This window comes from Nerophis lumbriciformis, linkage group LG31 (assembly GCF_033978685.3).
Source record: "Nerophis lumbriciformis linkage group LG31, RoL_Nlum_v2.1, whole genome shotgun sequence".
Classification (NCBI taxonomy): Eukaryota; Metazoa; Chordata; class Actinopteri; order Syngnathiformes; family Syngnathidae; genus Nerophis; species Nerophis lumbriciformis.
The window spans coordinates 5,957,581-5,975,000 of record NC_084578.2 but is presented as its reverse complement, the minus strand read 5'-3'; the positions used below and the strand labels follow the sequence as shown (position 1 = coordinate 5,975,000).

The 17,420-nt window shown below is 31.1% G+C and overlaps 1 protein-coding gene across 11 annotated transcripts in view; it reads right to left on the bottom strand.

Annotated features, from left to right (window-relative positions):
• Window positions 1–17,420, bottom strand: part of stxbp5l (syntaxin binding protein 5L) — a 457,116-nt gene that overhangs the window by 175,657 nt on the left and 264,039 nt on the right. For all 11 annotated transcript variants that reach the window (XM_061926057.1, XM_061926060.1, XM_061926058.1 and 8 more), the window contains one exon: window positions 12,881–12,944. In XM_061926057.1, coding sequence (XP_061782041.1) covers window positions 12,881–12,944 — 64 coding nt within the window. The remainder of the gene's footprint in view (window positions 1–12,880; window positions 12,945–17,420) is intronic.

Below are 17,420 nucleotides of genomic sequence, written 5' to 3'. Positions count from 1 at the left end.
TAGACAAAAAAAATGCATCACAAACGTGCACAAATGTAGCACAAACAAATGGGACGAGTTTGGGGAAATTTTGACAAGGTAGTGCTTCTGGTTATGAATAATAAAACATACATAACAAAACATTTTCAATAGTTAGACAAAAAAAATGCAGCACAAACCTGCACAAATGTAGCACAAACAAATGGGACGAGTTTGGGGGAATTTTGACAAGGTAGTGCTTCTGGTTATGAATAATAAAACATACATAACAAAACATTTTCAATAGTTAGACAAAAAAAAAAAAAGCATCACAAACGTGCACAAATGTAGCACAAACGAATGGGACAAGTTTGGGGGAATTTTGACAGGGTAGTGCTTCTGGTTATGAATAATAAAACATACATAACAAAACATTTTCAATAGTTAGACAAAAAAAATGCATCACAAACGTGCACAAATGTAGCACAAACGAATGGGACGAGTTTGGGGAAATTTTGACAAGGTAGTGCTTCTGGTTATGAATAATAAAACATACATAACAAAACATTTTCAATAGTTAGACAAAAAAAAAGCATCATAAACGTGCACAAATGTAGCACAAACGAATGGGACGAGTTTGGGGGAAATTTGACAAGGTAGTGCTTCTGGTTATGAATAATAAAACATACATAACAAAACATTTTCAATAAATAGACAAAAAAAATGCAGCACAAACCTGCACAAATGTAGCACAAACGAATGGGACGAGTTTGGGAAAATTTTGACAAGGTAGTGCTTCTGGTTATGAATAATAAAACATACATAACAAAATATTTTCAATAAATAGACAAAAAAAACCATCACAAACCTGCACAAATGTAGCACAAACAAATGGGACGAGTTTGGGGAAATTTTGACAAGGTAGTGCTTCTGGTTATGAATAATAAAACATACATAACAAAACATTTTCAATAGTTAGACTAAAAAAAAAAAACATCACAAATGTGCACAAATGTAGCACAAACGAATGGGACGAGTTTGGGGAAATTTTGACAAGGTAGTGCTTCTGGTTGTGAATAATAAAACATACATAACACAACATTGTCAATAGTTAGACAAAAAAATGCAGCACAAACCTGCACAAATGTAGCACAAACGAATGGGACGAGTTTGGGGAAATTTTGACAAGGTAGTGCTTCTGGTTATGAATAATAAAACATACATAACAAAACATTTTCAATAGTTAGACAAAAAAAATGCAGCACAAACCTGCACAAATGTAGCACAAACGAATGAAACGAGTTTGGGGACATTTTGACAAGGTAGTGCTTCTGGTTATGAATAATAAAACATACATAACAAAACATTTTCAATAGTTAGACAAAAAAATGCAGCACAAACCTGCACAAATGTTGCACAAACAAATGGGACGAGTTTGGGGAAATTTTGACAAGGTAGTGCTTCTGGTTATGAATAATAAAACATACATAACAAAACATTTTCAATAGTTAGACAAAAAAAAAGCATCATAAACGTGCACAAATGTAGCACAAACGAATGGGACGAGTTTGGGGGAAATTTGACAAGGTAGTGCTTCTGGTTATGAATAATAAAACATACATAACAAAACATTTTCAATAAATAGACAAAAAAAATGCAGCACAAACCTGCACAAATGTAGCACAAACGAATGGGACGAGTTTGGGAAAATTTTGACAAGGTAGTGCTTCTGGTTATGAATAATAAAACATACATAACAAAATATTTTCAATAAATAGACAAAAAAAACCATCACAAACCTGCACAAATGTAGCACAAACAAATGGGACGAGTTTGGGGAAATTTTGACAAGGTAGTGCTTCTGGTTATGAATAATAAAACATACATAACAAAACATTTTCAATAGTTAGACTAAAAAAAAAAAACATCACAAATGTGCACAAATGTAGCACAAACGAATGGGACGAGTTTGGGGAAATTTTGACAAGGTAGTGCTTCTGGTTGTGAATAATAAAACATACATAACACAACATTGTCAATAGTTAGACAAAAAAATGCAGCACAAACCTGCACAAATGTAGCACAAACAAATGGGACGAGTTTGGGGAAATTTTGACAAGGTAGTGCTTCTGGTTATGAATAATAAAACATACATAACAAAACATTTTCAATAGTTAGACAAAAAAAAAACATCACAAACGTGCACAAATGTAGCACAAACGAATGGGACGAGTTTGGGGACATTTTGACAAGGTAGTGCTTCTGGTTATGAATAATAAAACATACATAACAAAACATTTTCAATAAATAGACAAAAAAAATGCAGCACAAACCTGCACAAATGTAGCACAAACGAATGGGACGAGTTTGGGGAAATTTTGACAAGGTAGTGCTTCTGGTTATGAATAATAAAACATACATAAAACATTTTCAATAGTTAGACAAAAAAATGCAGCACAAACAAATGGGACGAGTTTGGGGAAATGTTGACAAGGTAGTGCTTCTGGTTATGAATATTAAAACATACATAACAAAACATTTTCAATAGTTAGACAAAATAAAACATCACAAACGTGCACAAATGTAGCACAAACGAATGGGACGAGTTTGGGGAAATTTTGACAAGGTAGTTCTTCTGGTTATGAATAATAAAACATACATAACAAAAACATTTTCAATAGTTAGACTAAAAAAAAAACATCACAAACATGCACAAATGTAGCACAAACGAATAGGACGAGTTTGGGGAAATTTTGACAAGGTAGTGCTTCTGGTTATGAATAATAAAACATACATAACAAAACATTTTCAATAGTTAGACAAAATAAAACATCACAAACGTGCACAAATGTAGCACAAACGAATGGGACGAGTTTGGGGAAATTTTGACAAGGTAGTTCTTCTGGTTATGAATAATAAAACATACATAACAAAACATTTTTAATAGTTAGACAAAAAAAATGCATCACAAACGTGCATAAATGTAGCACAAACGAATGGGACGAGTTTGGGGAAATTTTGACAAGGTAGTGCATCTGGTTATGAATAATAAAACATACATAACAAAACATTTTCAATAGTTAGACAAAAAAAAACCCATCACAAACGTGCACAAATGTAGCACAAACGAATGGGACAAGTTTGGTGAAAATTTGACAAGGTAGTGCTTTTGGTTATGAATAATAAAACATACATAACAAAACATTTTCAATAGTTAGACAAAAAAAATGCAGCACAAACTTGCACAAATGTAGCACAAACGAATGGGCCGAGTTTGGGGAAATTTTGACAAGGTAGTTCTTCTGGTTATGAATAATAAAACATACATAAAAAAACATTTTCAATAGTTAGACAAAAAAAAAGCAGCACAAACGTGCACAAATGTAGCACAAACGAATGGGACGAGTTTGGGGAAATTCTGACAAGGTAGTGCTTCTGGTTATGAATAATAAAACATACATAACAAAACATTTTCAATAGTTAGACAAAAAAAATGCATCACAAACGTGCACAAATGTAGCACAAACAAATGGGACGAGTTTGGGGGAATTTTGACAGGGTAGTGCTTCTGGTTATGAATAATAAAACATACATAAAAAAACATTTTCAATAGTTAGACAAAAAAAATGCAACACAAACCTGCACAAATGTAGCACAAACAAATGGGACGGGTTTGGGGAAATTTTGACAAGGTAGTGCTTCTGGTTATGAATAATAAAACATACATAACAAGACATTTTCAATAGTTAGACTAAAAAAACCCATCACAAACGTGCACAAATGTAGCACAAACGAATGGGACGAGTTTGGGGAAATTTTGACAAGGTAGTTCTTCTGGTTATGAATAATAAAACATACATAACAAAACATTTTCAATAGTTAGACAAACAAAAATGCAGCACAAACCTGCACAAATGTAGCACAAACAAATGGGACGAGTTTGGGGAAATTTTGACAAGGTAGTGCTTCTGGTTATGAATAATAAAACATACATAACAAAACATTTTCAATAGTTAGACTAAAAAAAACCCATCACAAACCTGCACAAATGTAGCACAAACAATTGAGAAACGTTTGGGGAGATTTTGACAAGGTAGGAGAGCTGGTTACGAATAATAAAACATTAATAACATAACAACTATAGTAGTTAAAAACATCAAATCAATAAAAAAAACAAAAAATTAATAAAAATATAACAATAATAACATAAAAAACTATAATATTTGATTACATAAAAACTATAATATTTAAACAAAAATATTTGCAGCACAAACCTGCACAAATGTAGCACAAACGAATGGGACGAGTTCGAGGAGATTTTGACGAGGTAGTGTGTCTGGTTATGAATAATAACATGTTAGTAACATAAAAACTGTATTAGTTAAAAACATAAAAACTATAACAACCCAAAAAAATGCAGCACAAACCCGCACAAATGTAGCACAAACGATTGGGACATATATATATATATATATATATATATATATATATATATATATATATATATATATATATATATATATATATATATATATATATATATATATATATATATAGTAAGATTTTGACAAGGTGGGGGAGCTGGTTACGAATAATAAAACGTTAATAACACAAAAACCATAATAGCACAAAGGATTAGGACACATTTGGGGAGGTTTTGACAAGTTGGTGGGTCGGGTTATGAATAACAACATGTTAATAACATAAAAACTATAATAGTTAAAAACATAAAAAACTATTAAAAAGCAAAAAACAAAACAAACAAACAAACAAAAAAATTACATAAAAACTATAATAGTTAAACAAAAATATTTGCAGCACAAACCTGCACAAATGTAGCACAAACGAATGGAACAAGTTTGAGGAGATTTTGACAAGGTAGTGTGTCTGGTTATGAATAATATAGCATACATAACAAAACATTTTTAATAGTTAGACAAAAAAAATGCAGCCCAAATGTAACACAATCGATTGAGACACGTTTGGTGGGATTTTGATAAGGTGGGGAGCCTGGATATTAATAATAAAACAATAATATAAAAACGATAATAGTTAGACAAAAAATGCAGCACTAACAATTGGGATATACATATAGGAATATTTTGACATGGAAGGGGAGCTGTTTACAAATAACAAAACAATAATAACATAAAAAACTATAATACTTAGTTACATACAAATTATAATAGTCAAACAAAAATGTCTGCAGCATAAACCTGCACAAATGTAGCACAAAAAAATGGGACGAGTTTGAGGAGATGTTGACAAAGTAGTGGGTCAGGTTATGAATAATTAAACAAAATAATTATAATAGACAAAAAAAAATGCAGCACAAACCCGCACAAATGTAGCACAAACGATTGGGATATATATATATATATATATATATATATATATATATATATATATATATATATATATATATATATATATATATATATATATATATATATATATAAACTACAATAGTTGAAAACATAAAAACAAAAAATTAATAAATAAAACAATAATAACATAAAAAATATACTACTTGATTACATAAAAACTATAATGTTCAAACAAAAATGTTTGCAGCACAAACCTGCACAAATGTAGCACAAACGAATAGGACAAGTTTGAGGAGATTTTGACAACATAGTGGGTCAGGTTATGAATAATTAAACAAAATAATTATAATAGACAAAAAAAATGCAGCACAAACCCGCACAAATGTAGCACAAACGATTGGGATATATATACATATATATATATATATATATATATATATATATATATATATATATATATATATATATATATATATATATATATAAAAACTACAATAGTTGAAAACATAAAAACAAAGAATGAATAAATAAAACAATAATAACATAAAAAATATACTACTTGATTACATAAAAACTATAATGTTCAAACAAAATTGTTTGCAGCACAAACCTGCACAAATGTAGCACAAACGAATAGGACAAGTTTGAGGAGATTTTGACAACATAGTGGGTCAGGTTATGAATAATTAAACAAAATAATTATAATAGACAAAAAAAATGCAGCGCAAACCCGCACAAATGTAGCACAAACGATTGGGATATATATATATATATATATATATATATATATATATATATATATATATATATATATATATATATATATATATATATATATATATATATATATATATATATATAAACTACAATAGTTGAAAACATAAAAACAAAAAATGAATAAATAAAACAATAATAACATTAAAAATATACTACTTGATTACATAAAAACTATAATGTTCAAACAAAAATGTTTGCAGCACAAACCTGCACAAATGTAGCACAAACGAATAGGACAAGTTTGAGGAGATTTTGACAACGTAGTGGGTCTGTTTATGAATAAAAAAACATTTTTAACAAAAAACTTATAATAGACAAAACAAATGCAGCACAAATCTGCACAAATGTAGCACACACAATTGGGACATATATAAAGGAAGATTTTGACAAATTGACTGGTTACAGCTAATAAAACATTAATAACATAAAAACTATAATAGTTAAAAAACATAAACCAAAACCAAAAAATAAATCAATACAACAATAATAACATAAAAACTATAGTACTTTATAACATAAAAACGATAATAATTAAAAAATTATTTGCAGCACAAATGTAGCACAAACAAATAGGACACGTTTGAGGAGATTTTGACAAGGTGGTGGGTCTGGTTATGAACAATAAAACATTAATAACAAAATAATTATAATAGACAAAACAAATGCAGCACAAACCTGCACAAATGTAGCACAAACAATTGGGACATATAAATAGGAATATTTTGACAAGGTAGGGGAGCTGGTTACGGATAATAAATAATTAATAACGTAAAAACCATAATAGTCAAAAAACATAAACCAAAACCAAAAAAATAAATCAATACAACAATTCAAACTTAAAAACTATAGTACTTTATTATATAAAAACTATAATAATTAAACAAAAATGTTTGCAGCACAAATGTAGCACAGACAAATAGGACAAGTTTGAGGAGATTTTGACAAGGTGGTGGGTCTAGTTACGAACAATAAAACATTAATAACAAAATAATTGTAATAGACAAAACAAATGCAGCACAAACCTGCACAAATGTAGCACAAACAATTAGGACATGTATATAGGGAGATTTTGCCAAGGTAGGGGAGCTGGTTACAAATAATAAAACATTAATAACATAAAAACTATAATAGACAAAAAAATGCAGCACAAACCCGCACAAATGTAGCACAAATGAATGGGACGACTTTGAGGAGATTTTGACAACATAGTGGGTCTGGTTATGAATAAAAAGACATTATTAACAAACTAATTATAATAGACAAATCAAATGCAGCACACACCTGCACAAATGTAGCACAAACTATTGGGACGTGTATATAGGAACATTTTAACAAGGTAGGGGAGCTGGTTACAAATAATAAAACATTAATAACATGAAAACTATAATAGACAAAAAAAAATGCAGCCCAAATGTAGCACAAACAATTGGGACATATATGTAGGAAGATTAAGGCTAATAAAACATTAATAACATAAAAACTATAATAGTTAAAAAACATAAACCAAAACCAAAAAATAAATCAATACAACAATAATAACAAAAAAATATATACTACTTTATTACATAAAAACTATAATAATTTTGCAACACAAATGTAGCACAAACAAATAGGACACGTTTGGTGAGATTTTGACAAGGTGGTGGGTCTGGTTACGAATAATAAAAGATTAATAACAAAATAATTATAACAGACAAAACAAATGGCAGCACAAACCTGCACAAATGTAGCACAAACTACACGTTTGGTGAGATTTTGACAAGGTGGTGGGTCTGGTTATGAATAATAAAAGAGTAATAACAAAATAATTATAACAGACAAAACAAATGGCAGCACAAACCTGCACAAATGTAGCACAAACAATTGAAACATATATATATAGGGAGATGTTGCCAAGGTAGGGGAGCTGGTTACAAATAATAAAACATTAATAACATAAAAACTATAATAGACAAAAAAAATGCAGCACAAACCCGCACAAATGTAGCACAAATGAATGGGACGAGTTTGAGGAGATTTTGACAACATAGTGGGTCTGGTTATGAATAAAAAAAACATTATTAACAAACAAATTATAATAGACAAATCAAATGCAGCACACACCTGCACAAATGTAGCATAAACTATTGGGACATGTATATAGGAAAAATTTGACAAGGTAGGGGAGCTGGTTACAAATAAGAAAACCTTAATTACATGAAAACTATAATAGTTAGACAAAAAAAATGCAGCACAAACCCGCACAAATGTAGCACAAACAATTGGGACATATATGTAGGAAGATTACGGCTAATAAAACATTAATAACATAAAAACTATAATAGTTAAAAAACATAAACCAAAACCAAAAAATAAATCAATACAACAATAATAACATAAAAACTATAGCACTTTATGACATAAAAACTAGCATAATTAAAAAATAATTTGCAGTACCAATGTAGCACAAACAAGTAGGACAGGTTTGAAGAGATTTTGACAAGGTGGTGGGTCTGGTTACGAATAATAAAACATTGATAACAAAATAATTATAATAGACAAAACAAATGCAGCACAAACCTGCACAAATGTAGCACAAACAATTGGGACATATATATAGGAATATTTTGACAAGGTAGGGGAGCTGGTTACGGATAATAAATAATTAATAATATAAAAACTATAATAGTCAAAAAACATAAACCAAAAACCAAAATAATAAATCAATACAACAATTCTAACATAAAAACTATAGTACTCTATTACATAGAAACTATAATAATTAAACAAACATGTTTGCAGCACAAATGTAGCAGAGACAAATAGGACACGTTTGATGAGATTTTGTGGTGGGTCTGGTTACGAACAATAAAACATTAATAACAAAATAAGACATATATAATAATAATAGACAAAACAAATGCAGCACAAACCTGCACAAATGTAGCACAAACAATTGAGACATATATATAGGGAGATGTTGCCAAGGTAGGGGAGCTGGCTATAAATATTACAACATTAATAACATAAAAACTATAATAAACAAAAAAAAATGCAGCACGAACCCGCACAAATGTAGCACAAATGAATGGGACGAGTTTGAGGAGATTTTGACAACATAGTGGGTCTGGTTATGAATAAAAAAACATTATTAACAAACAAATTATAATAGACAAATCAAATGCAGCACACACCTGCACACATGTAGCACAAACTATTGGGACGTGTATATAGGAACATTTTGTCAAGGTAGGGGAGCTGGTTACAAATAATAAAACCTTAATTACATGAAAACTATAATAGTTAGACAAATGTAGCACAAACAATTGGGACATATATGTAGGAATATTACGGCTAATAAAACATTAATAACATAAAAACTATACTAGTTAAAAAACATAAACCAAAACCAAAAAATAAATCAATACAACAATAATAACAAAAACAAATTACTACTTTATTACATAAAAACTATAATAATTTTGCAGCACAAATGTAGCACAAACTAATATGACAAGTTTGGTGAGATTTTGACAAGGTGGTGGGTCTGGTTACGAATAATAAAAGATTAATAACAAAATGATTATAACAGATAAAACAAATGGCAGCACAAACCTGCGCAAATGTAGCACAAACAATTGGGACATATATATAGGAATATTTTGACAAGGTAGGGGAGCTGGTTACGGATAATAAATAATTAATAACATAAAAACTATAATAGTCAAAAAACATAAACCAAACCCAAAAAAATAAATCAATACAACAATTCTAACATAAAAACTATAGTACTTTATTACATAAAAACTATAATAATTTGCAGCACAAATGTAGGACAAGTTTGAAGAGATTTTGACAAGGTGGTGGGTCTGGTTACGAATAATAAAACATTAATAACAAAATAATTATAATAGACAAAACAAATGGCAGCACAAACCTGCACAAATGTAGCACAAACTACACGTTTGGTGAGATTTTGACAAGGTGGTGGGTCTGGTTACGAACAATAAAACATTAATAACAAAATAATTGTAATAGACAAAACAAATGCAGCACAAACCTGCACAAATGTAGCACAAACAATTAGGACATGTATATAGGGAGATTTTGCCAAGGTAGGGGAGCTGGTTACAAATAATAAAACATTAATAACATAAAAACTATAATAGACAAAAAAATGCAGCACAAACCCGCACAAATGTAGCACAAATGAATGGGACAAGATTGAGGAGATTTTGACAACATAATGGGTCTGGTTATGAATAAAAAAAACATTATTAACAAACAAATTATAATAGACAAATCAAATGCAGCACACACCTGCACAAATGTAGCACAAACTATTGGGACATGTATATAGGAACATTTTGACAAGGTAGGGGAGCTGGTTACAAATAATAAAACCTTAATAACATGAAAACTATAATAGTTAGACAAAAAAAAAAATGCAGCACAAATGTAGCACAAACAATTGGGACATATATGTAGGAAGATTACGGCTAATAAAACATTAATAACATAAAAAATTATAATAGTTAAAAAACATAAACCAAAACCAAAAAATAAATCAATACAACAATAATAACAAAAATATACTACTTTATTACATAAAAACTATAATAATTTTGCAGCACAAATGTAGCACAAACAAATATGACAAGTTTGGTGAGATTTTGACAAGGTGGTGGGTCTGGTTACTGTCGGAGGCAGATATTTACATATATCCGAATTTAAGTTGTACTTCGTCCGTTTCTTTGTCATATTTGAAAACAGCTCGTCTTTTCCACTTCTTCTCTTGATGCTCTGTCAGCAAGCAAACTCTGTGTGTTAACCTTGAGTTCTTTGGAATGTATTATGGCTAGGGAGACGTTGTGCTTTTGTTATGGCTAGGGAGGTGGAAGGGAAGAGAGGTTTTTGGCGTTGGGAAGGGAAAACATTTTGGGTGTGCGGGATAGAAGGTTCTAGGGTTAGACTGGTCTCAATCTAAAATGTATATTGTCAAAGCTTTGAGAATATATACAACAAAATACCTATTCTGTCTCTGGTGGTTTTTCAACTCAGCTTTAAGTGTCGGAAAGAACTTGGGAGCGAATTGTGACTTGAATTCCCTGGGAGGAACAACTGGTCCAAAACGCAACAAATTGGGGGCTCGTCCGGGATTATACGAATAATAAAAGATTAATAACAAAATGATTATAACAGACGAAACAAATGGCAGCACAAACCTGCACAAATGTAGCACAAACTACACGTTTGGTGAGATTTTGACAAGGTGGTGGGTCTGGTTACGAACAATAAAACATTAATAACAAAATAATTATAATAGACAAAACAAATGCAGCACAAACCTGCACAAATGTAGCACAAACAATTGAGACATATATATAGGGAGATGTTGCCAAGGTTGGGGACCTGGCTATAAATAATACAACATTAATAACGTAAAAACTATAATAAACAAAAAAAAAATGCAGCACAAACCCTCACAAATGTAGCACAAACAATTGGGACATATATGTAGGAAGATTTTGACAAGTTGACTGGTTACGGCTAATAAAACATTAATAACATAAAAACTATAATAGTCAAAAAACATAAACCAAAACCAAAAAATAAATCAATACAACAATTATAACATAAAAACTATGGTACTTTATTACATAAAAACTATAATAATTAAAAAATAATTTGCAGCACAAATGTAGGACAAGTTTGAAGAGATTTTGACAAGGTGGTGGGTCTGGTTACGAATAATAAAACATTGATAACAAAATAATTATAATAGACAAAACAAATGCAGCACAAACCTGCACAAATGTAGCACAAACAATTGAGACATATATAGGAATATTTTGACAAGGTAGGGGAGCTGGTTACGGATAATAAATAATCAATAACGTAAAAACTATAATAGTCAAAAAACATAAACCAAAACCAAAAAAATAAATTAATGCAACAATTCTAATGTAGCACAAACAATTGGGACATATATGTAGGAATATTACGGCTAATAAAACATTAATAACATAAAAACTATAATAGTTAAAAATTATAACCCAAAACCAAAAAATAAATCAATACAACAATAATAACAAAAAAATATATACTACTTTATTACATAAAAACTATAATAATTTTGCAGCACAAATGTAGCACAAACAAATAGGACAATATTGGTGAGATTTTGACAATGTGGTGGGTCTGGTTACGAATAATAAAACATTAATAACAAAATAATTACAACAAACAAAACAAATGGCAGCACAAACCTGCACAAATGTAGCACAAAAACCTTGGACACATTCTGTATGGGGAGATAGGGGGTCTAGTTATGAATCCATCCATCCATTTTCTACCGCTTATCCCATTAAAAAACATTAATAACAAAAAAACGATAACAGCACAAACGTATACCAAACTATTGTCATGTTGTCCTACTTAAGGTGCACCACCTTCACACAGGTGACATGCAACAATTTGCTGTCCGGTGCAGCTGTGAGCGCGTTTCTTGGTTTTACGTCTTCACAGCTTGTCAAGTGTGATTTTGCCCGGCGGCTCTGAAATCCGTCGGGGAAAATCGATGCACTTGTCAATGACCTCTTTTGCAGCCATCGCCACACGCCATTTTTCTCATCCGTTTGTCTGCAGCCTGACCCTCAAACAACACAACTTAATGGGGGTTACGTATAGACAGCGGGCGAGCGAGCGAGAGAGAGAGAGAGAGACAATAGAAGGTATGTACGAGAGAGAGTCTGATTAGTGATCAGAGGAGAAAAAAGTATTACCACCATGCTGAAAACATAAAGTGAGGTGTTACTGCTTTTTATCAGCCTCCTCACCTTGCCTTCATCCTTCGGGCTGTCACTCAAATGGACGACAGGTCCCGGATGAGTTTTAGTCGATCTGGAAAGAGAAAGAAAAAGTGGTAAATCCATGACGTGACAGGGTGGAATGGGGCAAAACATTTTTTTTTAATTATTATTATTTGTTATTTACATTTAGGTTATTTCTGCCTCACACTTAAAGTTAGGGTGTCCCGATCCAATGTTGGTGCAAAACAGTAAATCTCTTTTTTTTTTCAAAAACACTTGGCTCTCCAAGTACCTCGGCAATGACCAGCATTAACCTCTAAAGGCCTTAGTGGCCACATACATGGACAGCACCTTTTAGCTCTTATTTCCAAAATTGTGTACACTACTGAATTGGGGTCTCATGGCCACTTATGTGGACACTTATACTGCCATCTGGTGGTGTGAGAAGAGTACAACATCCAATGGAATTTGGGGGAAAAAAAATGTGTAAAAATAAGAATTAGCATGCCATGATGTACACATTTGTGTACTTATGGACTAAGTACATCATGTCAAAAGATGATTCTTAGTTTTTATTCTAATTAGGGTCCAATAAGCCCAAATAGCAAAGAGAAATAAAACAAACAAACATGTAAACAAACACCTTGGGCCTTAAGAGGTTAAAATAAAATAGCGTAGTAGGCCTGCACAAATGTAGCACAAACAATTGGGACATGTATATAGGGAGATTTTGCCGAGGTAGGGGAGCTGGTTACAAATAATAAAACATTAATAACATAAAAACTATAATAAACCAAAAAAATGCAGCACAAACCCGCACAAATGTAGCACAAATGAATGGGACGAGTTTGACAAACTAATAAAAACTAATAAAAAATTAATAACATGAAAACTATAATAGTTAGACAAAAAAAAAATGCAGCACAAACCCGCACAAATGTAGCACAAACAGATGGGACATATATGTAGGAAGATTACGGCTAATAAAACATTAATAACATACAAACTATAATAGTTAAAAAACATACACCAAAACCAAAAAATAAATCAATACAACAATAATAACAAAAACAAATATACTACTTTTTTACATAAAAACTATAATAATTTTGCAGCACAAATGTAGCACGAACAAATATACTACAAGTTTGACCAGCATTAACCTCTAAAGGCCTTAGTGGCCACATACGTGGACAGCACCTTTTAGCTCTTATTTCCAAAATTGTGTACACTACTGAATTGGGGTCTCATGGCCACTTATGTGGACACTTATACTGCCATCTGGTGGTGTCAGAAGAGTACAACATACAATGGAATTTGGAAAAAAAAAAAGTGTAAAAATAAGAATTAGCATGTCATGATGTACACATTTGTGTACTTATGGACTAAGTACATCATGTCAAAAGATGATTCTTAGTTTTTATTCTAATTAGGGTCCAATAAGCCCAAATAGCAAAGAGAAATTAAAAAAACAAAACATGTAAACAAACACCTTGGGCCTTAAGAGGTTAAAATAAAATAGCGTAGTAGGCCTGCACAAATGTAGCACAAACAATTGGGACATGTATATAGGGAGATTTTGCCAAGGTAGGGGAGCTGGTTACAAATAATAAAACATTAATAACATAAAAACTATAATAAACCAAAAAAATGCAGCACAAACCCGCACAAATGTAGCACAAATGAATGGGACGAGTTTGACAAACTAATAAAAACTAATAAAACATTAATAACATGAAAACTATAATAGTTAGACAAAAAAAAATGCAGCACAAACCCGCACAAATGTAGCACAAACAGATGGGACATATATGTAGGAAGATTACGGCTAATAAAACATTAATAACAGAAAAACTACAATAGTTAAAAAACATGCACCAAAACCAAAAAATAAATCAATACAACAATAATAACAAAAACAAATATACTACTTTTTTACATAAAAACTATAATAATTTTGCAGCACAAATGTAGCACGAACAAATATACTACAAGTTTGACCAGCATTAACCTCTAAAGGCCTTAGTGGCCACATACGTGGACAGCACCTTTTAGCTCTTATTTCCAAAATTGTGTACACTACTGAATTGGGGTCTCATGGCCACTTATGTGGACACTTATACTGCCATCTGGTGGTGTGAGAAGAGTACAACATACAATGGAATTTGGAAAAAAAAAAGTGTAAAAATAAGAATTAGCATGTCATGATGTACACGTTTGTGTACTTATGGACTAAGTACATCAGGTCAAAAGATGATTCTTAATTTTTATTCTAATTAGGGTCCAATAAGCCCAAATAGCAAAGAGAAATAAAACAAACAAACATGTAAACAAACACCTTGGGCCTTAAGAGGTTAAAATAAAATAGCGTAGTAGGCCTGCACAAATGTAGCACAAACAATTGGGACATGTATATAGGGAGATTTTGCCAAGGTAGGGGAGCTGGTTACAAATAATAAAACATTAATAACATAAAAACTATAATAAACCAAAAAAATGCAGCACAAACCCGCACAAATGTAGCACAAATGAATGGGACGAGTTTGACAAACTAAAAAAAAACTAATAAAACATTAATAACATGAAAAGTATAATAGTTAGACAAAAAAAATGCAGCACAAACCCACACAAATGTAGCACAAACAGATGGGACATATATGTAGGAAGATTACGGCTAATAAAACATTAATAACATAAAAACTATAATAGTTAAAAAAAAACATACACCAAAACCAAAAAATAAATCAATACAACAATAATAACAAAAACAAATATACTACTTTATTACATACAAACTATAATAATTTTGCAGCACAAATGTAGCACGAACAAATATACTACAAGTTTGACCAGCATTAACCTCTAAAGGCCTTAGTGGCCACATACGTGGACAGCACCTTTTAGCTCTTATTTCCCAAATTGTGTACACTACTGAATTGGGGTCTCATGGCCACTTATGTGGACACTTATACTGCCATCTGGTGGTGTGAGAAGAGTACAACATACAATGGAATTTGGAAAAAAAAAAGTGTAAAAATAAGAATTAGCATGTCATGATGTACACGTTTGTGTACTTATGGACTAAGTACATCATGTCAAAAGATGATTCTTAGTTTTTATTCTAATTAGGGTTCAATAAGCCCAAATAGCAAAGAGAAATAAAACAAACAAACATGTAAACAAACACCTTGGGCCTTAAGAGGTTAAAATAAAATAGCGTAGTAGGCCTGCACAAATGTAGCACAAACAATTGGGACATGTATATAGGGAGATTTTGCCAAGGTAGGGGAGCTGGTTACAAATAATAAAACATTAATAACATAAAAACTATAATAAACCAAAAAAAATGCAGCACAAACCCGCACAAATGTAGCACAAATGAATGGGATGAGTTTGACAAACTAATAAAAACTAATAAAACATTAATAACATGAAAACTATAATAGTTAGACAAAAAAAGTGCAGCACAAACCCGCACAAATGTAGCACAAACAGATGGGACATATATGTAGGAAGATTACGGCTAATAAAACATTAATAACAGAAAAACTACAATAGTTAAAAAACATACACCAAAACCAAAAAATAAATCAATACAACAATAATAACAAAAACAAATATACTACTTTTTTACATAAAAACTATAATAATTTTGCAGCACAAATGTAGCACGAACAAATATACTACAAGTTTGACCAGCATTAACCTCTAAAGGCCTTAGTGGCCACATACGTGGACAGCACCTTTTAGCTCTTATTTCCAAAATTGTGTACACTACTGAATTGGGGTCTCATGGCCACTTATGTGGACACTTATACTGCCATCTGGTGGTGTGAGAAGAGTACAACATCCAATGGAATTTGGGGAAAAAAAGTGTAAAAATAAGAATTAGCATGTCATGATGTACACATTTGTGTACTTATGGACTAAGTACATCATGTCAAAAGATGATTCTTAGTTTTTATTCTAATTAGGGTCCAATAAGCCCAAATAGCAAAGAGAAATAAAACAAACAAACATGTAAACAAACACCTTGGGCCTTAAGAGGTTAAAATAAAATAGCGTAGTAGGCCTGCACAAATGTAGCACAAGCAATTGGGACATGTATATAGAGAGATTTTGCCACGGTAGGGGAGCTGGTTACAAATAATAAAACATTAATAACATAAAAACTATAATAAACCAAAAAAATGCAGCACAAACCCGCACAAATGTAGCACAAATGTAGCACAAATGAATGGGACGAGTTTGACAAACTAATAAAAACTAATAAAACATTAATAACATGAAAACTATAATAGTTAGACAAAAAAAATGCAGCACAAACCCGCACAAATGTAGCACAAACAGATGGGACATATATGTAGGAAGATTACGGCTAATAAAACATTAATAACAGAAAAACTACAATAGTTAAAAAACATACACCAAAACCAAAAAATAAATCAATACAACAATAATAACAAAAACAAATATACTACTTTTTTACATAAAAACTATAATAATTTTGCAGCACAAATGTAGCACGAACAAATATACTACAAGTTTGACCAGCATTAACCTCTAA